Consider the following 26,688-nt stretch of genomic DNA (forward strand, 5'->3'; position numbering starts at 1 on the left):
TAAAGAAACAGGGTTTTCTATACTTCTTTAGCCATACTATCAATAGGACCAGAAACAGAACCAGAAGTTTCTTGGCTTTTTTTCCTAGTCCAATTCTGAGCCTTCTACCATGATCTCAAAACATTCTAAAAAATTCAACAAGCCATCATCCCTCAGTAACCTTGAAGGAATAAGATTCCTGACAAAGATTCAGGACCTTCCCAAATTAAAAACAAAATACCCAATCCCAAACTGCATTTCACAAGCTCTATGTAGTAGCATCTCCTGGTGAAAATGAAACAAGAGGTCTTAGTTTTGACAACACTCTTTACTAGGAGATTTCTGAATTTTCTCTGGCTGTTCCATATGTTGGTTGGATTATTAAAAGTAAGCAGGATTTCAGTCACTCCCATGTGTCAACATCAAGTGTCATCACTGAGATAGAAGTGGAACTAGTATTGTTTGAACTGAGAAAATTTATCATTACAATTTACTAAGGACCCAATTTTACTTGTTTATTGGATTAAGGCCAAATAAATGCAAACAAAAACTGACACACTTTTTAAGGGGGGATTTGAACCTACCATCCAACATTTTAAAAAATACTTCCCAGTTGTAACAAACATAAAAGAAGTATATTTGGCTAAACCAGATTCAGCACCCCTCCCACCCAGCATCCTTCAGAAGAGCGGATTTCACCCACTTTCAACACCAGTATTATCAATCATTCATTTCTTTTGTTCAAGATTCAAGGAGAAAATATAGCTTGAAAAAGGATAAGGAAGGAACAGAAGCAACAAGAAGAAGAGGAAAAAAAGGAAGCAAAGAAAAATTGATGAACAGCAAGTACCTCATTCCTGTATGAAAATCTTGGATGCCAATAGCTCTTATCAGGTGATACATATACACTTCTAACCAAGGGGATCCATCAAACTTTGGGCAGCAGACCAACTCAATGGCAAAACTGACACTTGACCCTAAACATTAATTTTAAAGTGGTTTGTCTATAATCACTTGGTAGTAAACTACGAAGAAACAATGGCCAGAATATGACTGTGATTCAGAAATGTGTGGTTGTGGGAAGATCATCTTTTATTAAAAATCAAGTAATTTTACATCTTATGGGGATGGGTAACTATTCAATCTTGGATATCAGCATCTTTCAACCCTGGGATTTTTTATGGGTACATAAAGTCAAAGGCAATGTGGTGTCATGGAGAGAACACAGACCAAAATCAGGGGGGGTTTTACCAGCTCTTTCTGCGTAATTAGCTTTGTGACCTTTTTCAAGTCACCTCCTATTCAGTTCTTGTTTTCTCAAGACCAAATCTTGGTTGCCTAAGGGAAGCAGGGCAGGAGAAAGATGGAATTTACTATTTTGGTCCCTCTGCTTACAGGGGCCTTCAGGTATCTCAGTTTCAGACCCTAGACCGCAGTTTCTGCCCAGTCTCCCAGATGGGGTGCCATGAATCAAGGTCATACAGTTGTCCTTGAGGTGCTGGGTAGACAGATGTTGTTACTAAGGATCCCTTCCTCTAGATGTTATCAATGCCCTTCCTGATACATCTAGGTCAGGATTCACAAACTCAAACACCCACAAGGGCCAGGAGGCTAATAAACAGTAATGAAAAGAATACGACAGTAGGGACGGGTGGGCACTGTGGTAAACACTTCTCACAGAGTTTTCCTATGAAATACCTTATCTGAGGAGAGCTGGAGGAAATCACAAAGGAGCAGCACTTTCATTTATCCTCTGCTTAGCTACTCTTGCCCGGCACCACGCAGCTGGAAGCCCTGTGCTCAGGAAGAATCTTGACGCAAGAAAGGGAAAGCTACAGAGATGTTACCATGAAATGTCAAGCAGGAGAGGGTATGTGCTGACCAATCTACAAGTGCCTGGAGAGGTCTAACACCAAGTTTTAAACTTCCCTTGGGTTAAACATAGTGCTTGGTATCATCAGCAGCTGCTCAATAAATCTTAAATGAATTTCTTAAAAAATCTTGAGTAGGAGCCACTATTACTTATCATGGGCTCTTCTCAGGGGTGACTGGATCAGACTGGTAGCCTTTGTCTAGCAGAATAATGGCCAAGGAGAAAAACTCTGCGAGGATACGCAGGTTACACCCCACTTGAACTCTGCTGGCCTTTCAGGGGCAGGTGTCGTGTCTTGTACTTCTTTTAAGTTAATTTAACAATTATTGCCTGAACCTCTACTTTATATCAGACACTGTGCTAGAGATTTCAGGGAAACCAAGGGCTCAATACCTGCCTACAAGATGCCCAGGGTATAGTAGGGACAAAAAGGGATAGAAACAGATGCAATTAAAGAGAACAGGGTATAAGTGTGACTAACAACTTGGGCACGCAAGATGTTATGGCAACACGGCAAATAGACCAACTCACTCTCTTAGAAGGTCAGTGAGGCCATGTGAAGAAGTCGCATATGAGCTGGACCTTGAAAAATGAGTAAGCTTTTGACAAGCAGAGAAAGGGAACAATGACATTCTAGAAAGACATATAACATGAGCAATGATGTAGATACATGCAAACCCCATTGTGTGCTTGGAAAAGGATGGGCAGTAGGGGATCTGATATATTGGGTATCTATAATGTGGCAGCAAAAATGCATCCCCAGGGCTTAGAAAGTGCCAAACATTTTTTTGGCTGACAATGATATTGCTTAGCTTTACCAGTGTACGTACTAAACAGCAGTTGGCTATTTCTCTAGATCCTCAGTGATAAGTCAGGGAAAGATTAAGAGCTCAGAAGATACTAGGGAGGATCAATAGTCCTATTAATGCTACCAAGTAACATTCCTGAACCCAAATGTTTCACAAAACCATCTGAAGCATTTTCCATTTCAAATTTATACACACATAATTATAATTTAAGACACATAACACATAAAATGAGAACAGAAACACATAAGGCACATAAAATGAGAAGACAGAAATCTTAGCTAAAAAATAATGCTACTGGATCAAGCACAGACTTAAATTCAGCCCTAAGTTTCCTGGTAGCCAAGGCAAAAAGATCAACAGAACTAAGAAATTCCCATTATCAAATAAAAGAAGCATCAGTTTCTCAGATATCAGCTGACCTATGTATGCCAAGTTTAAAGTAAGAGGGGGAAGAAAACAAGAAAATTTGGAAGAAAAGAAGAAAAAACAAGAGGAAGAAAATAGATCATTAAAAAATATATATCTTCTTTAAAAAAAACTGATAAATTCTTCATTAAAAACCATCAAAAGTTTTGTTGGTGAGGGGACCAAAGCTTCAGCGCCTGAGTATGTTTTTCTCCTTTGTATCCCCTTTCTGTTGCTGTTTTTCTGGCTTTCTAAGCAAAGAGGAAACCTCACCCATTCCTGTAGACATGCATTTATGACCACACTCTCCTGGCCAATAACCCTCAGCAGCTCCTTTTGGCACTTCTCAAGGGTGGAGTGTCAAGCAACTGGATCTGGTTGTGAAGCTGCTGCTGCTACCACTCAGGTTGAACGTTGGCAAGTTCAGTGAAGGCTCCAGGGCAGAGCTAACTCATTAAGGACAAAATGTGCAGGCACATTTGACCTTTGGAAATCCAGCTCTGGTTGGAAGCTTCCAGATTCAAAACAAAAGCTCCAGGGCTGGAAAGAGAGCTGGAGGAAGCTCACTGCAAGCATGGACCCATCCCCCACACATTCCCCTGTGACTGAGAGGCTCACAAAATCAATAGAACAGCATTATTAACTCTGCAATATCATAAGAGAAGGCTTCACTCTCTGTCTTGGTGGGGAAGGAAGACGGTAGGGAAGCAGGCTGGCTCCTAGGGAAAGGATGCTTCATTAAAGTCTTAACTCTCGGGAGGCAAATGCGCGTGAGCTCAACATATGAACCCAGTGTTGATACAGCACCCCTCCAAACACACACACACCTAAAAATCTTGCCCTTGGTCAAGGAGTTGTCATAGTGGAAGAAAGTACAGCTAAACCCAGCAAGGTCTGAATGACAAAGAGTAATTGTTTGCTGCAGACTTCCAAAAAGTCATGCCAGGGGCTGACCCAAGGCAGCAGTTTCAAAAACATCACACGAATGTGGGAGGCTTTCATCCCGAGTCACATAGATGCTAATTTTCCCCTTGTTTTCCTGGGTCACCTACAAGTACCAAAACGAACATTTTCAAGTGTTTTTCACTGGAAGAAAATACAGAGGTTTTGTTCTGCTTGCATGGAAATGAAACCACCAATCCTATCCTTGAGTTCTTTCTGCTTTGCTTAGGACTCCCAACCAGCTGGGTCATTCCTTCCCTCTCATAGGTCACATGACCCAATTCAACTGCCTCTATCACCAAGTCACTGTCACCCACAAATCTCATGCCCACCCGATGAACAGGGCTCCTTTTATTTTTCTCCTCATATGAAGATATACTTTGGTTTCTCCTATATCCTCCACTGTCCCTCAGCAATGCCAGTAACTGTCACTGCAAGGCTGAAAATTGGCAGATGTTAGAGGTAAACAAAGTAAGTCTTCAGATACATCTTAATCCCCAAATCCTTCCTCTAATCATGCTTATCAGGCAAAACTCTCATCTCTGTAATGTCGCTGTTGTCTTCAGCATCTGAGTCTGGCATTTGATTCTAGGTTGAAGGTTAAGCATCCCCTGTTGCAAATCATATATACATCAGTTCAATTCACTTGCTGTTAAAGAAGCATCCTTCTTCCCAGAAAGGTTTTGTTTTTTGCTTTTTTCCTTTAGCCACATACCAAGCCAGCATCAGACAAATACAACCTTATGTGTTTATTGATATTATTCACATCACTCAACAGGGCACAATGGCAACTCACCAATCAGGCCTGGGGCAGAACTCAGGAACAGAATGCTCATCATATCTATATTTTTAAAAACTGCCACTGCTGGTGACCATAAACTACCTGCTGCGTTTGTGTACACAGATTTTGTAAGGAAATATAATAACATATCATTAAAGCCTTAACTAACATGGTTAGTCAAAATCTCTTGCCTACCATGATTTGCTTCATGACATGAAAAGACCCATTAGCTTTCCCTTTTCTTTATTTCCCTCATTTTTTTCCTATGAAGGAATAACATAGACCTATTTTCTAAAAAGCTAAGGGTAAAATGAAAAAAAAAAAACCTTTAAACAATAATATACTTATTCAAACACTAGCAATATATATACACGGAATATGAAGTGTGATAATCTCCTTGCTTAGAAAGATTAAAATTCCAGCCACATACATAGAAGAGAATTTATAAACCCAAAAGGAGACTAGTAATAGATGAAATATTGTTGTCTAAAGGTTATAAGCGTCCTCAACCCAAAATGTCTGTTCCATTTTTTATTTCTTTTGAGTGGTAACTATATAATTCCAGGAAAAAGTTTTGAGAAGAACATTTTGAGAAGTATATAAAAGAGCTGTGAGATGAATAGGAAAATTCCTTAACCATTTCAGAAGTAACTAGGAAAGTCACTGAAAAAATGCTCTCTCCTGGCACCCTGTTCTTTTCTTTATATGCCATTCACAGTGCATATGCCCACATGTATCTATTTTCTGGGTCCACCTCTAGACACTAAGCTCCATGAGAGCACAGACAGCATGTCTGGGTCACTACTCTTTCTCAGCACCTAGCACAATGCTTGGCACGTTAAAAACCCTCAAGAAAAGGGGAGAGGAAGGAAGAAAAGGAGAAAGAGAGGGAGGAATTAAATGAAGAAATTAAAAAGAACCAGGAGAGTGATGTCACCAAGATGGCAACATAGACGGCTTCTGACTTCACTCCTCATCACAAGAAGAATCACTAACAACTATTCATCAACAAGGTATCCCTGAGAAAATCCTAAAGAAAGAGAACACCACAAAAATTAACAGAAGAGAAATGATGCACAACTATAAAACTGAGCGCTATTTTCTTCTCAAGAATCCCAGTGGGTTACTATGGATGAGTCTGACTATTCCAATGCCTTCATCCCTTGTTGGTAGATGGCAGCTTCTGATCCGCAAAAGCCAGCTGACTTCAAGGACCAGGGGTGAGTTCTGTTCTGATGGGAAGTGGCCAAGAAGAGGCAAGTGGACTGTCAAGGGACAAAGCAGTCTCCATGGCCAGTGTGTCTTGGAAACACAGGGTTCTTCTGCTGTCATCTCTCCATCTCTCCCACTCTTCCACTGAGGCTTCCTGCCTATAGCCCTCAAACTCTTTCCATTTTCACTTGCAGGATGAGGTGGGGGGAATTCAGGACACGCTAGATCCGAACACACTCTGGGTCATCCCCCTTCCCTGACTGCTCCCAGTCTCTTTCTGGCCAAGTGTTCCTCAAAGACCAGTATGTAGGACAAAGTACCCTGGAGCCCTTTCCCTGCATCAGACCAAAGTAAAAGCATCACTGCTGCTTCGTGCCTGCCTTCTGCACCCTGAGTCCTTCCCCTTGCTGTGCTTGCTCCTCCCTCCTCTCCTCCAGAATTCGGCAGACACAGGACTCCCTCTTTCAGAAGTAAATACCTCGCCGAATATCCTGGAAATAAAGTTTCCAAACTTCCTTTGATTCCCTCTCTCACTCCTGCCCGAGAAAGGAAGTGGTGGGTGATACTGGAAGAAAAAACATTAAGAAAAAACACTGCAACCCGCATTCCTCTCTCCTCATCCTGATCTCTTCCTGGAAGGCAGTTGCCCCCTGTTCTGGGGAAGCACTGAGGGGCCAGGTAGGCAGGACCTGCTGTTCGGTGGAACACAGACTTCCCCATGCATGGGTCTGCCCACAAGCCAGCAGGGGAGGGAACGGGGTAAATACTGGGAAGCTGGAATGAGATGGCAATTGGTCTAAATCCAGCTTTATCAATTTTAAAGCTGACACAACCTTTATCTCTCTGGTTCCTGTATCTATTTTCTCAAATAGATTAGGGAGTGAGGAAGTGGGATTAATTTATTGGCCCCACTAAAAGAACAGCAATCGTGGTATAATTATAGACAACTGTCAACAGTGCAAAGTATCGATCCTCTCAAGAAACCTGGTATATTTTAAATTTATTTGAACATAAAACCAAAAAAAACCGTGTGTGTGTGTGTGTGTGTATAAAACAATAAAAATATAAGTGGCCCATCACTCCATCACCAGGACTTCTCTTAAAAAATTAAAAGCAATGAACATACGTGAAGGTCAAAAACATTTAAACAGAGCAGAAAAGGTATAAAAAGTAAAATCTCCCTTTTCTATCTCCAGCACCCTCTCCTCCTCCCTAAAACTGTCAATAAGTATGTATGTATATCTTTTTATTTGAAATGTTATGCAAATCAGCACATATCATAGAGAGTTTTATTTCTTCCTTTTTCTCATTTACACAGAAGGTAATTGGCTTTTCACTGCAATAGCTGTAAGGCCCCAGGTGCAAAGAGGCTGGGGAGGGGATGGTCTGACTCTTTCTCAAGCCCCCCTCCAGCCCTGCCCATAGTTCCCTTTGCCCTGTAAGGCCTTCGCCCTTTCTTTCCAAGGTGTTCCCTCTGATCACAACCACCCCACTGCTCCACAGTAAGGGCCTCGTAACAGCTAAGACATCTGACAGCGATATAAGATGTCACCACTGGGGGAAACATGGGACTCTGTGTATTATTTTTGCCACTTACTATGAGTCTATAACTATTTCGAAATAAAAAGTGTTTTTAAAATGAAACAAGTCAGTGCTTGGTGGGGAAAGCCACAGTGAAGGAACCTGAAAGTGAGAGGACAAGGAGTGACAGGTGATGACGAAGCTCTCTGACAATGTCAGAGCCAATACCAGGTCCGGGCCTCTGCTGCTTCCACGGTGCTCGCTGACCCTGGCTGTAGCATCGGTTGGTTCCTGAAATGTCTCAGGATGGGTTTGATTTTCTTTAAAGAACAAAACAATGTTTTCCCATGAAGCTATTTGTTGTGAACTTAAAAATGTTACCACTAGATCCAAAGCAAATTATGGTTGTTTTTCTTTTAATAGCTGAGTGAGTTTCCATCCTTTTTTAAAAAAACCAAAACTAAACCTTAAAAGTCTATAAATACTTAATTTTGCAGAGAAAGGTATGGCCCTCCAGATGGGGAGTCCATCCAATTCATGATCTCAAGCATTTTATGGCCACACTTCCCTGCAAATCACATGGATGGCAAAAATCCAGCTGCATACTCGAGTGTTTTGTCACATTCCTGACCCCAGAATCAAATTTCTCATGTGGGAGGTTGAGCCAAAGGTATGTCCTGACGAATCCCTACAGAAGCAGATTCCTGTCCCTCTCCATCTCCATTTCCCCTTGAACGTCTGGAGCCAGGGCAAATTGGAAGCCGTGAGCTTCAGGGACCACATCCAACTCCACCAAGGGTGAGGGGAGGGCCAGGCCTGCCATCTGACCCACACAGGCGGAGCAAGAGAGGCCCATGCCAGGAGTGGCTCCCAAGGGCCACCCTAGCTTCAAACCTTCCCTTGGAAGGGATGTATAGAAACAGAGCTACTCAACCCCAAAAAGAGATGTGCTGAAACCTTGGCGGTCCTCTCACCAGGAGAGATCCAGAGGTGCCTTCATTTCTACCAGGGCTGCAGATGAGGCAGTAGGAGAGTGGGCCTTTGGACACTGTGGGCTCCCAAATTCTTATTGCTTTGGTACCCATCTTAAGCAGCATGGCAATCTGAGCATCCTTAGCTGAAGAGTTCATGGGGCTTGACCAACGCAGGCAGCATGGTGCTCATGTCAGAGAGACATGGACAGATATCGCCTGCCAGAGTTGCCTCAGGCCAGGATAAAGGCCCATGTCCCAGAGAGCACACATGCTGCCCAGTCACTCCAATTCCTGTGTAGCACAAGCTGGGTTTCCCTGGAAGTCAGCTGAGCAGTCCTGGTAAGTCTCGGACTTCCTATCCAGGCAAGTCCCCAGCTTCTTATCATCTAACAACATGTGACAGACATTGTTAATCAGTCATTTTAACCACACAAACTTCCACTTTCAGAAGCAAGCTGTCCCCAGGCTTCTCCCTTCCACATAAAACCCAAACTTCCTTCATCTCTGGGAACCAACACACACACAAATGTACACTAATTGTTTCATAAGTATGGTAAAATACTTCAATTTTTTAAAATGTGTCTTAAAAATTTAAGCCAAGTATATTACCTTAATTCAGAAGTTCTGACACACTATAAACTATAGGTAGACGGTATGTTTACCTTTTCAAAATTTATTTAAAAGGTAACACACACCCAAAGAAATGAGAGAGTTTTATGTCCACACTTTTAGACAACCAGTACAAAAAATTTTCAAAGTTCCATAAATAAGAAAGACACAAGTAAGAGCCCCACTTGAACAAGTAAGAAGCCACTATACTCCAGCTCGGAAAACTGAACAGAAATCATAAGGAGGAAAAAGTCAACCAGGAGTGCTAGTCTAAGGTTTGAAACAAAAGCCTTCACTACCACAGAATAGAAAACAATAACATTATATGGCATGTGACAGTTTACAAAGCACTTTCACAGCCATATATCATTTGATTATAACAATCCTATTATTATAAACCTCACAGTGCAGATGGGAAAAATGCAGCTTAGCAATTTGCCCCCGGTTTATACTTACAAAGTCAGGACTAAATTCCAGTTTTCTGACTCCAAGTCCCTTGATCTTTCTACCACACCAGCATCCCTCAAACTTCAGTTCATTCCACCTTCATGCATTTTCACCAATCAGCATTCCATCTGTATAATCATTTCCCTATTATTTTCATTTTTAATTGCCTCACTAAGGCACTATGTATTAAGGGTGCATATATTTTAAAATATACTTCCTGTAAATGTTCATCACTAAAAGATAATCATAAAACTAAAAACAATAAAACCAAAATGATACTATTAACTTTTAGCTGGATGTTTGCCAATCTAAAGCTGTGGGTCTGAGATCTGCTCTTTCTGTATAAGAAAGAGAGAGAGAGAGACAGAGAGGGAGAGAGGAAGGAAAGAAGAAAGGAAGAAAGGAGGGAGGGAGGGAAGAAGGGAAGAATAAGGAAGGGCGGATGGGGGAGGGAGGGAAGGAGGTGGGAGGAGGGATGGACCATGAGACAGAGGAGGAGGAGGAGGAGAAGGAAAGATCGCAAAGCCTTAAAGACACACTACCACAAAGCTGAGTTTTTCTCCAAGAGTTAGAAGGATTGAAAGAAAACTGAAAAGGGAATAATACTCCCTCCTGCAGTGATTCTGTTGTTATTTAACGCTGTGCTCCAGAAGCCCAAGGGGTACAGCCCACCCTTTGAAAAGCACTGCCTTGAGCCAAGCTGCACTGTGCCTTGGGTTAACATGTGAATGCATTTAAAATATTGAAAAGGGGCTCACAATCCTTGAAGGTCCAATACTGGCTTGGACTTAAATAATGATCTCTAAAGCTCAGGCAGGTTATCCGCAAATTGAGGAGGACAAGGGATTGCAGTGAGATGTCTAGTGGTCCTCAAATTTCTACTACTGTAAAATCCTAGTCTCTAATAGGGAGCGTTAAAAAAGAGATCATACATGCAAAAACAGGAGGAAAAAGTAGGCAGGCACATCTTGGGTAGGAAGACAAATGGTTGGCATTCTGCTTCTCTTTCACAGAAAAAATGTGCAAGGACATTTAAAGTCCACATAATGTCTGTCCGTCTTTCTTTTTTCTTCTTTTTCTTTATTTTCTATCTTTCTTTTCTCCTTTCTAGAGATATTTTTCAGAAATATTTTAATAGCTAATTCACACAGTGAGATAAACAGCTATTAACTTAAAAATTAATAAATATATGTTAACGAGAGAATGACTTAGCACTCAGAAGTTTTTTAAAAAGGAAAAAAAGAAAGAAAAAGTAATTGGAGATTGGAGAAAAAAGGAGGAACCCCCAGCATCAAGCAATTCAAAAGATTGGCTAGCTTTTATAACGGGAAAAGAATGACCCTGAAAATCACCATCTGGTCAACCTAAATGATATCCTTAGTAATATCAGGGAGCCAAGACAAAAGAATACATTTTTTTAAACACCCCTAATGTAGAATAGCATCCTGAAAGCATTAGAAAATGAAGGCCAAGTGCTTGCTGGCAGTACTGGAGTGCCAAGGGTAGGAAGAAAGCAAATTACTTGATTCTCAAGACAGTACTTTATTATAATGCCCTGGAGTTCTTCACACAAAAAGCATCACTTCCTCAGTGAAACAAGTCATATAAAGTCCACTGCCACGAAAAATAAGCAGTTAAAGCACTTAATGGGATTCTGTACCACATGCTTCTATGTCAAGACTAAGAAACCTCAGAAATGGTTACATGTTTTTCTTCCACAGAAAGGAGTTTTTCCCACCACTGACCAGTTGGGTCTCAGAGTGACAAAAGAAACCGTGACAATGGCAGGCATTTGTTAATGAGGGCTGTCTGACCAAAAGGACTTTTTGTTTGGTATTGTCCCATTTTACTCCCACTTCCACCAAGAAGAGGCTGCAAGCTTAGGAAACTTAGAGTCAGTTTCCAAATTGGAAAATGTTGCAAATACCAATAAGGAATAAACACGCTCTGCAGCAACTGCTCAGCCCAGGCGGGGAGTGGGGAAAGCAGATGGTCTTTTCCATCCCAGATTTCGATGATCTACAACAGAACCTGGATGACGAGGAGAAATTGAGATGCAATTTGGAAGCTGCTTTATAAAAGAGAATCCCAAACAAAGACATTCAACAAGGCCGAGAAATCTACAAAGAAATGAAAGTGGATTCTGGGTAGAGGGTTGAAATCAAGCCGGCTTGAGACTGAAGAAGAAATAAAGGCTGTCCACACACCATAGCATTTTGGAGGGGAAGGTAACTCAGAGAGCTGCCGGTCTGGGGGTCACCAGGCCAAATGCATGCTTACCTGGTCAGGGATCAGAAATAAACCGAGGTAGAAATAGCGGGGATACAGTTCATTGAGGAATACATGATCTGTCTAAAAGCATTCCAATTAAAAAGAAAATTGTAGTAAGTATGCTGGGCAAACAAATAGCTCGTGAAGCCAGTTTGCCTAGGAGCTTCTTGTTTGTAATCTCTGGTCATCTGACTGTTCCTGACTCTACCCTACTGTACACCCATGACAAAACTGAGGACCAGAGAAGTCACGTCATTTGATGATAGGCACGGAGCAGGAGTTGTGTGTATGCAGGAGAGCCAAAACACCAGGGTTATGTTACACACTGAGATGACGTTCAATAGAAAAAATTAAATGACATTAAAGCAAAAATCCTTCGTGCCTTTGGATCAGGTGTACTAAATTGACACAGTTTATTCTTTCAGAGGTTAAATTACATTATCATCTAGTTAAAACACAAAGGTAATGAGAACTGGGGGAAGATGTATGCCAGAAAAGGTTGTGAAAAAAACCAAAGCAGAGTCAGATATTCGATTTTTCACAAATAATTGTTAAATCCATAATTAACTCTGTCACAATGGTCCTGAGTAAGATGGCAAATGGAGCTCCTGACTTCCATTTTCCAGAGAGGAAAAATGAGGTACACAGAACTCTTACACTTTTTTTTTTTTAATGGATTCTTTAAAGTTATATGCTCAAGGTTCTTTCAGGTACTCCTCAAAGAGCAAGGTAAGAAAAATCCTTTCTATGCTTGGTAATGGTGAGTGTACATTTTTTAAAAAATTGGATAAGCTTAAGACTCTTTTTTTAAAAAGTGAAACTCCAAGGGAGGGGAAAAATCTCATTGAGATATATTACCTAGTGTGAAATCTTCCTAGGAAATCCATGAAGTGTAGGGAAGGGTGCGCACGGCCTCCCTGGGGGCAGCTGGAAGCAGACAAGACAAAGAACTGGAAATGTTCTTGCTGGGAGCCCCTCTCCTGCCAGGAATGGGACTTTCCTCCCTGGCTTCCATGTGCCTAAGAAAACACAAATACACACTCCTCGGAAGGAGGAAATGCAGTCTGCACACAGGCTGGCATCTCTGAAATAAATCTCTCGATAGGTGTTGGGCTAAACCTTCCATATGAGGAAATAATCTTAAAGTTTTATAGCAGCATATGCAAGATTCTTCCCCCTCCCCCATAAAACTCCCAACATGAACAACCACATCAAATCATTGCTTTTTCAGAGGCCAATTCAAAAACACCCACTTTATCACAGAAAGAATATTCCCTATGTACGTGAGTGCTTCCATTATGTCTTATTTGAAGGGGGAAAATGAAATAAAAATCCTATCAGAGATATTTATAGATCTCATAAAACCTGATTCACTCTCATAAGCTGCTGTAAGCTCAGTCATCAGGTAAGGCAGAAAAAGCAGGTGTAGAAACCAGCAATGTATTACAGTATATGTGCCTAATTCTGGCTCTTAAGGAAAAATAACCGTGTGCTGGAAAAACTTAAGAGAAGTCACAAGTAAGACCAGAAAGAAAGGGAAGGGGTTGGACATTTGTGTGAACAAGCCAAGCAAACTCCAAGGATGTTAAAGGAGCCTGAGTTTCTGGGGACAATGGATATTGCTGCCCCACTTCCAAGTACAAGTGACTTCAAGAGAGCTGCTCTGTGGGATGGGCAGAGGAATACCATGTTACATGGTCAGCCCTCGCCCTGGGCCCACCTTCCATCAGAATCACTGAGATCCTAGAGAGACCAGCGATGTTAAAAAAGGCATTGGCCCATCTGTACTATTTTTAATGGGAGGAAGAATGGCTGGAAATAGGGAAGGAAAGAGCACTTGTTGGGTCAGTACTATGTGCCAGACCCTGGGGCAGAGAGCCCACAGGCCTGCCCTTACCTAGGTATTATTAACTCCTTTCCACTGATGACAGAAGGAGACTCAGAGACAGGGACTTTCTCATCTTTCTCCAGCTGTGCCTGATTTCAGCGCCTCGTATGATGTGACTACCGCAAACATTATGACCTTAAGGAGACCTAGCACAGCCCAGTTCTCTTTCAGATGAGAAAACCAAGGCCCAGAAAGAGGAGATGAGTCCCAGCTATGACCTTCAGCTTCTGCCTCAGTGTCTCCTACCTAAACTGGAGACAGTCGAAAAGTAAAAATTCAGAGTCCTGAGCATACTGCCTGGGTGTGCACTCTGGCTCAGCTACTTCCAAGGGGTGTGACTTTAGGCAAGTCATTTAATAACCCTCACCTCAGTGTCTCCATCTATAAAATGGGGATAAGCAGACTATGCATCTCACAGGGTTAGTGTGAGGATTAAATGAAATGATGCATGTAAGTTCTTAGATGAGATCACCTCTAGGAAGTATTAGATAGGTACTAGACATTATGATGATGCTGATTATGCTCATAGGCAGAAGAGCCAAGTGGCAAAAGTCTTGAAGAGGAAAGTGTGTTCCACCACCAGTTTTGCAACTCATTTGCTCTGCAGCCACATTAACACAACTTGCTTAATCTTCCTCTGCCCCAATTTTCTCACCTCTGGATGGGAAATTCTGTAATACCTGCCTGTTCCTTAGTTACAGAAAGAATGTGCCAATGACAAGAGATCCTGAGCAAAACACCCCGAGTCCTTGGGAGCAAAAGCTCAACACAGATGTTTGTTAGACTCTCACCAGCCAACATGAATGTCCCCATCACAGAGGAATTCATCTCGTGGTCCATATGAAAGAAAGCAAGAACCTTAATACAGGGAGGCAAATGCTCAGGTGAGGGCCAAACCATCTTGGGACACAGAAACCAAAGCCAGAGACTAAGGCTGACATTGAGCAGCATCTCAGGAAGCTCACAGGAGAACCAGTTCTGCAGAGGGGCCTCCTCATGGAAGACACCCTTCACCCCTCAGGCAGGAACTGTGTGCTATTAACAGGGTCTGTAGTGGCAACACGGACAAACACTAGGAGCTCAAAAGGTAGGGGTGGGGGAATCTATTTCCACTCCTTTGTAGGCTGAGCGAATCTGCCGCCTCTCCAAAAATAAGAGGCAGCTCTATGACCACCCCATTGAATTCCTGCCTCCTCGGCTCGGGAAGGTGAGCCTGAAAGCGGGGTCAGGAGCAGGCAGGCACTGCCTTGCAGAGCAATTGCTCCATGGCTAATTGCCGTTTTCACAGCTGGGTTGAGCTTTCCAAAAGACATCCTTCAACCCTAAGCTCTGAGCTCCTCTCATGATGTTCTCTCTTGCCAACTATACCCCCATCAAAGACAGTTTATAGATGAAAGGATGTAGCTACAGTACATCCATTTCTGCAAACATCACAGTTTGAAATAGAGGCCTTTCTAAGGCTTCTTTGTGAACATCACTGCATGCCCACAGTCATTACGACAAGAGCTAAGCCTTCTATGGATGAGGAGGCAGCCTCCTTGCCTGAATGTCCTCAGTGGTAATTCTTCCACAGTTTATTTTTGCTCCTCTTACTAGAAACATGGAGCCTTTGAAACTCTTTATAAACAGAGTCTACTGGCAAACAGTGAGGTCAGTAAGAAATATGTAGAGCTGCTACCTAATGCCTATCTGGCATCATCCAACAGATGTTCATGCACACATCCACCCCCTTGAAACCACAGAGCAGGCTGAGGTAAGTGGAAAATCATGGTCGAAAGCCTGCCGAGAATAAATTATTTGAAGCATGGCATGGCTGGAGTTTAATGCCCATCACCACAAAGGTACCAGAAGTGGAATCTGACCAGGTTAAGCAAACTTCTAGTGGGTCACAGGAAATGTGAGCTAAATGAGACTGTATTCAACACTTTAGGGTAAGGGAAAGCAAAATAAGAAGGATGAAACAGCACTTGGATAGTTGCTACTAACCAAGGACCTGGATGAAGTACATTCACCAACACTGTCCCGCTTTATTATAAACCTGTTACACTCAGATTCCAAGTTATACATGAAATGAAATATTTCCATATAAGGAGCAGGCATCTGCAACTGTGATTTCTCTGATAGTAACCCTCTACAGATTAATGGCTCCAAGCCTTGACTGCATTATTATTAGCCCAGAACCTTTAAAAACCTTGACACCTAGGTTCTACCCAAATGAATACTGATTTAATTGATCTGGGGTGCAGCCACAGTAGGGAACCACTGCTACGGGCATAGTCAAATCTTATGTCACAGTCATATCATATACTGAATATCTACCATGTGCAAAGCTCTCCAAAAATCTGAATAGTTACATATTAAAAATTTACTATCGAAATTACAACCAAGGCATTGACTCTGCTCTAAATCATATGACCTAACTGGGAAAATAAAGCAACGAAGAAAAAAGAAAAAGAAAAGCTATACTACATGACAAAACTGAAAAGCATCATGAGGAAGTGAAAAGTTCTACACAAGAGTGTAGAAACAGTAGCAATTACTCTTGGCCAAGGGAAAGGGAGGGAGTTTGCTGGATGATGTGGCAACCACCTGAAAGTTAAAGGATGGGTAGAATCTAGACAAAGAGACAAAGTGGGAAAGAGGAAAGAAGAAAGAAAAGACTGAAGGAAATGACATGAATGAAGACAGAAGCAGGAAAAGGAGTCCTTTGATTTGGATGGCAATTACCACACCTGGTAACAAGGGGGGAAACTTGTGACTATTACCTAGGCCCAGTCTTGGAACATCCTGACTCTTAAAAATTTGGCCTCATCTGATACAAGAGAGGGAGCCACTGGCAGTTTGAAACATGGTGATGGAGGCAGCAGGTCAGTCCAGGAGAAGTGGTGGGGCTGCCCTGGGACAATGGCAGAGCAAGAAGAAAGTGGAAGACCATGGCAAAGTACTGTACGAACCAAATCAATGGCATTTTTCAACTGCTTAGAGTCAAAGGAAAGAAAGGAGCCATGGTGACTGGACCTTCAAATCTGGATCACAGAAGAAAGGGTGACTCATTAAAAGAAATAGGGAAGCCAGGAAAAGGAAGAAAGAAGTTGATGAGATCAAGCTTTGGGGCATATTCAGCTGAGGTCATCATGGGACAACCCCAAAAGACTTTATTGTCAGCTCCATGTTTCCAAGTCGAAAAAGCGGGCCTGAAACCCAGGAAAATATCACAAAGACCTTGGGGAAGAAAAAAAAAAAAAACAAAACCAAAAAAAAAACGCAGAAGTTGACTCTCTTCCCAACTCATCACAATGTGCAATATTTTTTGTTTGAATTTGTAAAACATTACAACTTCGCTGCTGCCCATTCAACCCTCTCAAGAAATTTTAAAACACTTCAAGAAAGATTTTCCTGAATTGGCACATGATTACTGCTACAGTTCCATGCAGTCCCTTTATTGGCAAGTTGTCAGAGACAAAACATCTCACCATTTCTTTCACATTTGATGCTTTCCACATAAAACCCCAGTTCTATCATCCATCCAACTCCCTACTGCATCCATCTCAATGTACCTCCTTCTTCTTACCCCATTTGTTATCATTTAAGTGACAGCAGTTTTTTCCCATAAGTCTGGAATTGTAATTGGGGGCTTTTGTGGTTTGTTTGTTTGCTTTTTTTTTTTTAGTACACTATACATTTTCCAGGTTACCACACCTTATTAAAAGAGTAAAAGAGATTAAATTACACACACAAGCTTTCACCAAGATATGCAATAGCTTGGTTTAGGGCCTAGACAATTCCAAAATTCCATGTACTAGTACTGTGCAAAGTAAAAAATGGGACTTTCTTGCCTCCCTTTAAGGGGAGAGAGAGAAAAAGAGAGGAGAAAAGATAAGAAGTGACTCAAATTATATTCAGAACAGTGTGATGAAAAGCAAGCAAACTGATTTGGGCATTTGAAAGAGTCTTAGTCCTGGCGAAGAAACCAAGACCCTTTCAGGACTTGAAATTCTAAGATACTCTGTGTCTAGCTTTGGTACAAGGACTGGAGCTTGACATTCAATATGACCCTCAGGAAACATCAATAAATCCATATTCAGAAATAGATATTGCATATGGCTCTACATTAATTATTTTAATTACCTATAATCATTTCCGAATGACATAGACATGGATGCTGTTTCCTGGCCATGATGGACATGTGTATTCACACTGTCTACTCATCTGCCCTAAAAGGGCTACTGGCCCCAATACGCCATTAGCTAAAAAAGCAGAACAGAACTCATTTATGATTTATAAACGAGGTTGTAACAAAGTGGGTAAATATAGAAAGGGTCAGTGTTCAAATCCAGGACTTAAAAATCTCTTTTTTTGGCAACTGGGTTCTAATATTATATTACTTAATTTTGAACATGCTCACTCTCTCTACTGAAGTCAAGCTCATAGAGGGCAGAATCTACACCCAATTCAATTGGCATCACCCAAAGGGTATCTTGAACATAAGCAGAATTAAGGAATGAAGTACTGACTGTGAAATATTTTCCATATTTTAATATAAACAGAGAAAAGCCCACAAGGTGTGACTGAGGGCATCTCCCAGCTCAAACAGCAATGGTATCACTAGGAAACCAGAAGTCACTCCATCTCCAGGAGGCTGATACTGGACCCACATCTCAAGGCTGCTGCTGACCCTCAGCTGTCCATCCGTCTGTCACACACATGGTGGATGGGGCAGCTGGAAGCTGCTCTAATGGACACAATACACTCAGCAGGACCAAGTTCTCAGCGCCATGACAAAATACCAAGTGAGGCAAACAAAAAGGACCTGAGGCAGGAAAAATGATTCTCCAAATTAACAGAAAATGAAGCTGAAGAAGGGCAAGGAACAAGACTATGACCAGTCTTAGGTAAAAGCTTGTCCAAGAAATGCAATACTTGATTTGGGGAACTCTTAAACTGAGTAAGGACTGGTTTCTCCTGTGGATGTTTTAAAATGAGCACACAATGTAACCGGGCAGAGAAGAGTGTTTCTTATCTTGTGGAAGCTGCGTGTAACAGTGATTAGAGGCTGTATCTTGTTCCACGGACTTTAACACCATTAGTACTTGCAGAGCTTCCTGATCACTGCATTGGGTAAGATGTGGCAATTGGGGTTAAAATATTTCCATCTGTTTACGCTAAGCAAGTGCTCAGGTGATTTGGAAAAACAAAGGGATTAATTTGTAGAGTGATAAATCTCCGCCCCCTCACCCTTCTGACACCACTGAGGTTAGGGAGCTGTCCCAAACTTTCAGCAAATCCCAATTCCAACATACGTACTAACTGACAAACCAAGTGAACCAGAATCACAGAGCTGTTCTCTGCCTTTGCCAATCATGGAGTCTAGCAAAGGTGATTTAAAACCCCTTGCACGCTACTACAAACTGCAGAGATGGTGGGTGATTGCCAGTCCATTTGGTCAGCTATCCTATCAACATGGGCCAGGTGGGACTGGCCAGAGGAAACTGTCTTTTCTCCCCTATACGCACAGAATGATTAGAGAAGACTGCATTGCCTTCTTGTGCTCAAAAAGTTAAAATACAGGAATTCTCTGAAGGGGGAAGAATCTGAAGATTTATAAGACAATGGCTACTAAAAGCTCCATTAGGACCTTCTCTAAACTATTCCCGTTTAAGTGAAAAGGCAAATAGCCCCCGCTGGCATTTATATTTAGAATGGACTGGGAGAGAGGAAGAGCCCATTTTGAACACTGAAGGTCTCTGACATACCCATACATAAATCATTTCAGGGTGAGGTGTCACAGTGCATCTTCTGCTCTGCCCTTTAAATGGATTGGACCCCAACATCACGTTCTCCTCCGGGTAGGGAAAGGGGGTGGGAGTTTCATGGAGAACAAAGAAGTCACCACTTCCTTTATTCCCCCAACTAAAGACAAATGTAATAAAATATCTGCATTGTAACATTCACTCACTTTAAACTACCGCAACTGCAAACAGGTAGGCTCAATGATAATGTTTGAGAGCTCCCAAATCTACACAAAGATGTATCTATTAAAAACAACAAGGAAATGAATCTATTAAAGAAAGACTAAGTGTGTGATTGATGGCATTCACATGTGCTTTCACTTGCAAAAAAGCTACATTTATTTAGTGACTGCATCCTTATAAAGAAAATCTGGAAAACAGTGGCAGTTGTAATTTTTTTTTTTTATCTACCAAGTCACTGCTTCAAATAAAAAAACCCATAGATTTATGGTAACTAAAGAGCACACAAATCACATACGAGAGAGAAAAAAAAAAAAAAAAAAAAAAGCCAGCTATTTTATCCTTTCAGTGTGGTTAGCAAGGCTCCTTTGTGTCTACAAATTTCCCTGGGTGGTGCTGTTGCCAAGAAATTCTAATTCATGACAAGGTTTTCTGCAAACTGGGGACAGAGGCAAACCTGCGAATGCAGGGACCCTATAGTTTGCTTTGTCTTTCTGGCTGAGGCAGCCCCTGACTGCTCAGGCCTGTGGAAGGCAAGGCAAAGGCACTATCCCCATATAGAGGGAGAAGCAATGAAACTCACACATCAAATCCCATCCCTAGCTCCATGAAGGCAACCATTTTTGTAGGTTGTCCCCCAGAGATGCTTCATACCAAAGGCCCTTGTAAAAAAGTGTTTCATGGTGCCTGAAACCAAGATGAAATTGTGGTGTTACTGGGACGGGTGTCGTTCTTACAGTAGCCAAGTATGCCATTAGTTTAAAACAATCGGGGAATGGAGGAGGAGGGAGGAATGTTCTATGATTTATTTATTTGTTTCCAGTAGCAGTGGAAAATTTTCTCTGAGCAAAAGGGAGGCCTGAAGCTGACCCCATCTGCCAATTATGAATCAGCATTACCAACAAGCATAATTCCATAAGAGTTTTCAAGTAAACATACCATGCTTCTCAATGGCATGAAGCAAAGCTAAGTGCAAATAAGACTTAAAATATCATTACTTGACTGGAAATCATGAAACAGTAGCCTAGGGATAAAAAGTGTATGCAAATTCTAAAAGTCTTTGTAGCTTCCCAAAGAAAAAACAACCAACAGTATTGTACCAAATCTTTTATTTTCCAAGTCAGCAGAGGGTCCAGAAAAATGATTTCTAATGGCAACAAAATTCGTGAACAGGTCCCCCTTTAGCCATCATCAAGTGGTACCCTATATGCTACTATAGCTTCCGTCCTACCCTTGACTTTTTCCCACTTTTGCTCATACAGCTCTTGGAAATTTTCCTGCAAGTTTTCAAAGAGCCTAAGGCTGGTAGCCTTCAGAGTTGTGCGTCAGCTGAATTCCATAAAATAATAGACCACATAAGCACAGTGTAATTTACAGTTATATGACAGGCAGGATGATGTTACTTGGGCCAAGTGCTTAAGTATGCAGTCAGAGCCCAGGAATGGAGAGCTGTTAATGCAGGATGTCCATCTGGATTTTAAAATTACACCGGCAATGATGTTCAGAGTTGGAGCTGTATGTGCCTAAGACATTATCGCCTGAAATTCCAATGTCAAAATGATGACCCCTGAGAAGGAGGGCCATGACAAGCTCGCTGACTATTAAGCAAGACAATTATCTCAGATGAAAGTGTAAAGTAAAATCTTCAAATAGTCCATCCTCAATTTTCAAATGCACAGATGTTCTTGGATTTATCATCCAAGCCACTCTTTCTTACGAACCAAATCAGATTATTGGAATCTCTGTATTTCGCTCATCTCCTCAAGGTACACTGTTCACTTTCAGAAGTACATCCAATGATTGCTCCTCATTTGACCTCTAAAATCTGATTACCCCAGAGCATGAGGAAACTTCCTCCTGCCTGGGGTTCTTTGCAGCAACCTTCTTGAGCCGATCTGAGCAGAGTAGCCTTAAAATTTCACCATCTGATGGCTGATTTGGAACCAACGACTGCATATAACCACACTCCTCTCCTTTACTCAGAAGAGGGAAGGGGGCAGGGAGAGGGAGGAAGGAAGAGATAGAGGTTGGAGGTTATGTCATCGACATGAACTTAAAAGCCCTAGTCACCTTTACAGAAAGCATTTGTGACTACAGAGTCCAGAGAAGAAGGTTCCTTGGAGTGATATCTCATTTAGGGCTGTGTCCTCACAAGTTCTGTTTCAGCAGGAAACAGGGGCCTGCCTCTGAAAGAGCTTGGCAAAGGGTTTTAAGGTGAGGGTAGCTGGCAGTTGGAAAGGATTCAGGCAAGAAAGAAGGAGGGAAGTGCAGGGAGAGTGAAAAGTCCTTTGCCTACAGACAGAAACTAAGCTAAAGGTTCCTTGAAGGGGGTGAGATGAAGAGGGGAGGAAGAGAAAAGCAGAGAAGGCTTCTGAGGAAACAATAGATCTAATACATCCTCTAATTAGCAAAAGAGTGATGCTTCTTTACAGATCTAGACTTTCTCATGGATGGTCTAACCAGATCTAGAAAAGCAGGTTTTGTCTGGAGAGGCCTTCCCCAAAGCAGGCTTTACTACTGTGAAAACTTGAACCAAAACAAAGTTGGGTGATTCATCAGGAGGGAACGTTGTAACAAATAAAGCCAACTTTCTTCCCTCCAACACTGCTTAACAGTTGGTCACAAACAAGGGCTGCCTTGGGCAGGCTGACTAAATCAACAGATTCTCTTCCCTAACCTGTCTAGACAGTTGTTAATAGGAAACGGATTCGACACCAGTGGGCTGACAGTGTGAAATGAAGACTATTTCAGAAAATGAAATTCTGGCCACCTTTTGGTTTAATTAGCATGTGAAATAAAAGAACGAAAAAGCTCTAGTGAGACCCTTGGTGAGATAGTCTCCTTAAGGATGAGGGAAAGGATACACTGAAGAAATGCCTTATGTTAAAAACGCTTGAGCTGTGTGTGCATTTAGAGGGAGATGGTCAAATCCATCAGCCAGCATCCTTGGGCAGGAATGCATGTGTGGACGCAGAGACACCGGAGGCCAGTACCTGGAGAAACTCATAGCCTCAGATCAGAAGGGAGAATAGCAACTAGTAACAATGGTACAGAGAGAGGATTGGCTCCTTACACCAAAAGCCAAACCTCTCTCCCTAAAGCAGCTACTGTTACATCCTAGGCTCAAGCTGGCAAATCCCGCTTTGGATACTGGCAGAGGAAATTCAGCCGTTCATTAGCCTTAACAAGCTGCTGTCACGGAGCGGAGAAGTTACACGAGCAGCCACACACCAAGCTTCTTGCAGCCCCTCCTCAAGGGCAAGCACGTTTTTCCAAGGCGGACCATGCAGGTTCGCACTTCCAATGTGCAAATTCAAACCGTCTTCTTGGACTTTCCATGATGCACACTGCAGAATTTTGAAAGACTACTCGTGTTCCTCCACTCCCCCATCCACCATCTTTCCTGCATTTAATGTCCCCTCAGCAGCTCCTAATCCTTACTGAGAAAACCACCATTTCCGCAGCAGATCTAGCACTTTCCACTGACCAGCACTTTCTTTATTCCACTTCACAAAGCCCAGGGAACTTGTCACCAGCCCCACTTCCCCCTTACTGGGACACCCAGCCAACTTGGCATCAGTGCCCTTCAGCATCTTAGGAGTTTCTTAACTAGTCCTCTAAGACAAAGTCAGAGGCATGGAAGTACACATCACCCTTTGTCAGAGGTTGTGCCAAGTGGAGAGGGACCCCTCCAAAAAAAGAGAAGCAAGGACACACATAGAGAAGGTGTTCTCTTTCTGAAGACGTTGCACTGGAAAGACCTACAATGCACGTTCAGCATTAGACAGATAACATCTTCCAGTCCTCCTCGGAAATATCCTCAAGTATCTCTTATCACTGGGCTCCTCTTCTTTCTGCCCACCTTCTAATCTCAAAATCAAGTTTCTATTCTTTACAGATACTCCCTAATTACTGGGAAAACACTCCGCTTTGCTCCTACCGCCTCCCCTCCACCTGACGGTCGTTAGCACAGTTGAAAGAGATGAACCTGATTTAAGGTTCAAGATTCAAGTAGGTAGAGCTCCTGCATATAGGGAAGCGGTACCTGTCACCGACGACTTGTAACCCAAACCACCTTCCCAACCCTCTCCTCCGAACCCCAGAAGTTAGGGAGGTCTCTGCTGGGGGACACTGAGCTCGACAACGTGTGCGCAAGGATGCGTGTTGGCGACTGAAACGCAGGCAGCTCAGACCGGCTGCTCAGCTCGGCACACTAAGGGGTTAGGGGGTGGGTGGAGAGGTAAGCAGATGACTGTTTCCGAAAACATTTTAAATAACAAACAGCCAAAAAGGGGGAAAAAAATAAACAACAACAACACAAAATTCAACCCCAAGCCCACACCAACGCAGCCCCTGCGCCTCCGCCGCCGCCACACGATTTACACAAGTAATTTAAATCATTCACCTGCTGCCAGGTCTCCTCCAGGGATGGCAAAGCTGAGAAGTAGCCGGTGTCGTGGACAAGTTGTAGCTCCTGGAATATACTATAACTAGCCAACACGTCCATGCTGCTGCTGCCGGGCAAAACGGGAGGAGAAACCCTCCCCCGAACACAGTTGGGTCTGTTTGTTTGTCAGTCTGTCTGGCTCACCCCCCAAGAAGGCAGACATCCAGTGGCCCTTTTGTTTTGTTTTGTTTCAGTCAACTAAAAAGGAAAAAAAAAAAAAATCAATGCAGGAGAGAGGGAGAGAGGAGGTGAGAAAGGAGAGACTGAGTGGGGCGGATGGAAAGAGGCATCCAGCGTGTACAGTGCAGACGGCTGCCAGGAAAAGGGGACTTCTCCACGGGAGTAACAATTCCCTTCCAGGGCTCTAATCACTCCAGCTCGTGGATCAGGAAGGGGGATGCAAACTCACTGACACGAAGCTGCCATCTATTTCTGCAGCGCTGTTCGCTCCTAATGCAATCTTTGCTCTTTATTTTGGGAGGTTGCATTTTTTTTTTCTCGCGATCGCTTCTCTCCCCCCCTTTCCTTCCTCCCCACCCCCCACCCCATCCTTGCTAGTTTGTAGTCTTCCCCCCCTCCTTTTCTCCTCCTCCTGCTCTTCCCCCTCCCCAAACTCCCTCCCTCCGCCCGGCTCTCCGCGCAGCCGTGGGATCTCGGAGGAGGGCGTCCATTAGGCCGCGTGTGACCATGTAAGGTAAACAGGGGGCTCATGAAGTCACTGAAGACCAATGGGGAGCACGAAGCGAGGCCTGGGGCGGGGCTTGGTCCTGGCGACGGGCTTGGATTGGCGCGCTGCGGATCTCCCTGCTGCCTTACAAGGCGGTGCGAGGCGAGCTATTTTTAGAGGGCTATATAAGGGGGCTGAGGCTGCCGCCGGGCTGCCGGGTAACACGAGCGCGAGGGACGGGGAGGGTCGCGGCGACACTTGCGCTGGCTCCGGGGACGCCGAGGCGGCCGGGATCGGGCTGCACGCCGGCCTCCGACCCTCGCTTTGGTGCCTAGCGGAGCCAGGGCGTTCGGAGCCGGTTCCCCTGAGAAGGGAAAGGGTCGCATGTTGCCGTTCTGGCGTGGACGCGGCCGGTCAGGAGGTGAAAGTCCAGAACGCTGGGTTAAGATGCCTCCTGGAGGAGGAGCGGGGCGGGGGACTGAGAAGCCAGCGTGGGGAGGAGGGCCGGCCACTTCCCACTCCACCTACCTCCTAGGCCCGGGGGCGGGGAACCGCGAGGGAGGGGCAGCGCAAAGGACTTCCTCACTTCCTAAAAGATAAACCGGCGTGGGGGGCGGGAAAGAAAAAGTCACCAAAAGCCCCTTCACGAATTCCCCACAGGCTGCCAGGGTGCAGAGAAGAAGCGCCAGAGGAGAAAGTGCCGCTCACAATGGAGCAGAACAAAGGGGAGCGGAGCGCAGAGAGCAGCCTGTGCCCGCCCCGCGCCCGCACGCAGTCCCCGCCCCCCACGCCCCTTGGCGCCGCGGTGCGCCCCCCGCCCCCCAGCCTGTCCTGCCTTCTGACCCCGTGAAGGGGGAATGCAGCCGGGGTCAGACCCCCAGTTAGCGCTGACTGGAAGGGGACACTTTACTGGAGTGTGTTAAAGACAATAGAGGGAAGCTGGGTGGACGTGGGGTGCAGGCTGGAGCTGGCAACTTGCTCTGGTGTTAAAGGCAAGGCTCCCCATGTGGCTTGGAGAGAGGATGTCTACCTGCCCAAAGTGCGGTGGTGAGAGGAGAGGAACCGAATTACTTTCTGAAGCTATCATATAGAGTTTTATCTATAGAGACCCTGTTGTCTCTTAGGTGAAACCCTTGCACTACGCACGTTGTTGGGGTTGAACAGTTGTTTGCTTGACCTTAAGTGGTTAGTCGTTCAAGCTTCCCCAAAATGCACTGAGAGCTGAACTTCCACTTCTGGAATGATTGCAGAATTTGGTATTTCTTCAGAGATGAGAAACTTAATTCACCCTGCAGTGGAAGAAACATATCCACCTTAATCACCCTTCTCAGCTGTCTCGCCTTCTTACTATGTGGAACTCCATATCTCAATATTTGAAAGATTCTGTTTTATAGAACAAACACCATTTGAAATTCAGTATTTGTCAGGGGAAATTAAACAGGAATTATTGAGTTGAGGACAATCTAGTTTATTTACTTTCTGATGTCTGGGATTCTGTTGGTCAGATCTACCTGTATAATTGTGAATTTACTGTAAATGTATGTGCATGGACTACACAGATCTTGGTGCATTTAGTATTATACATACATATTCATGGTGCCAGGGGATAAATGGTATAAAAAGGTTAAAAGTCCTACATGAATAAGGTGGTATTACGATAGCACACATATAACTGCCAGTATATGAGAAGACTGCCTGGGCCTTTCCCAGAGGTAGAAAAGCACTTAGAGCCATCACATCCCAATGAATGTGTTAACTTGCTCCTTATGGTCATCCCTACTGCCACTTCCTAGCCATGAGACTTTAAGAAAATTACTGGCTCAAACCCTCTGGGCTGTGCATCTCAGAAACAGGAATAGTGGTATCTGCCTTGCCTGGTTATTATGAACAATCA

The 26,688-nt window shown here is 43.4% G+C and overlaps 1 protein-coding gene across 4 annotated transcripts in view; it reads right to left on the reverse strand.

Annotated features, from left to right (window-relative positions):
- KLF7 (Kruppel like factor 7) overlaps positions 1-25,444 on the reverse strand; it is a 97,767-nt gene extending 72,323 nt beyond the window's left edge. The window contains exons 1-2 of one of the 4 annotated variants that reach the window (XM_021074497.1): positions 25,323-25,444; positions 24,086-24,325 (exon numbers count right to left, since the gene is read on the reverse strand). In XM_021074497.1, the coding sequence (XP_020930156.1) occupies positions 24,086-24,187 (102 nt within the window). In that variant the 5' untranslated portion in view covers positions 24,188-24,325; positions 25,323-25,444. 4 annotated transcript variants of the gene reach the window in all.

This window comes from Sus scrofa, chromosome 15 (assembly GCF_000003025.6).
Source record: "Sus scrofa isolate TJ Tabasco breed Duroc chromosome 15, Sscrofa11.1, whole genome shotgun sequence".
Taxonomy (NCBI): domain Eukaryota; kingdom Metazoa; phylum Chordata; class Mammalia; order Artiodactyla; family Suidae; genus Sus; species Sus scrofa.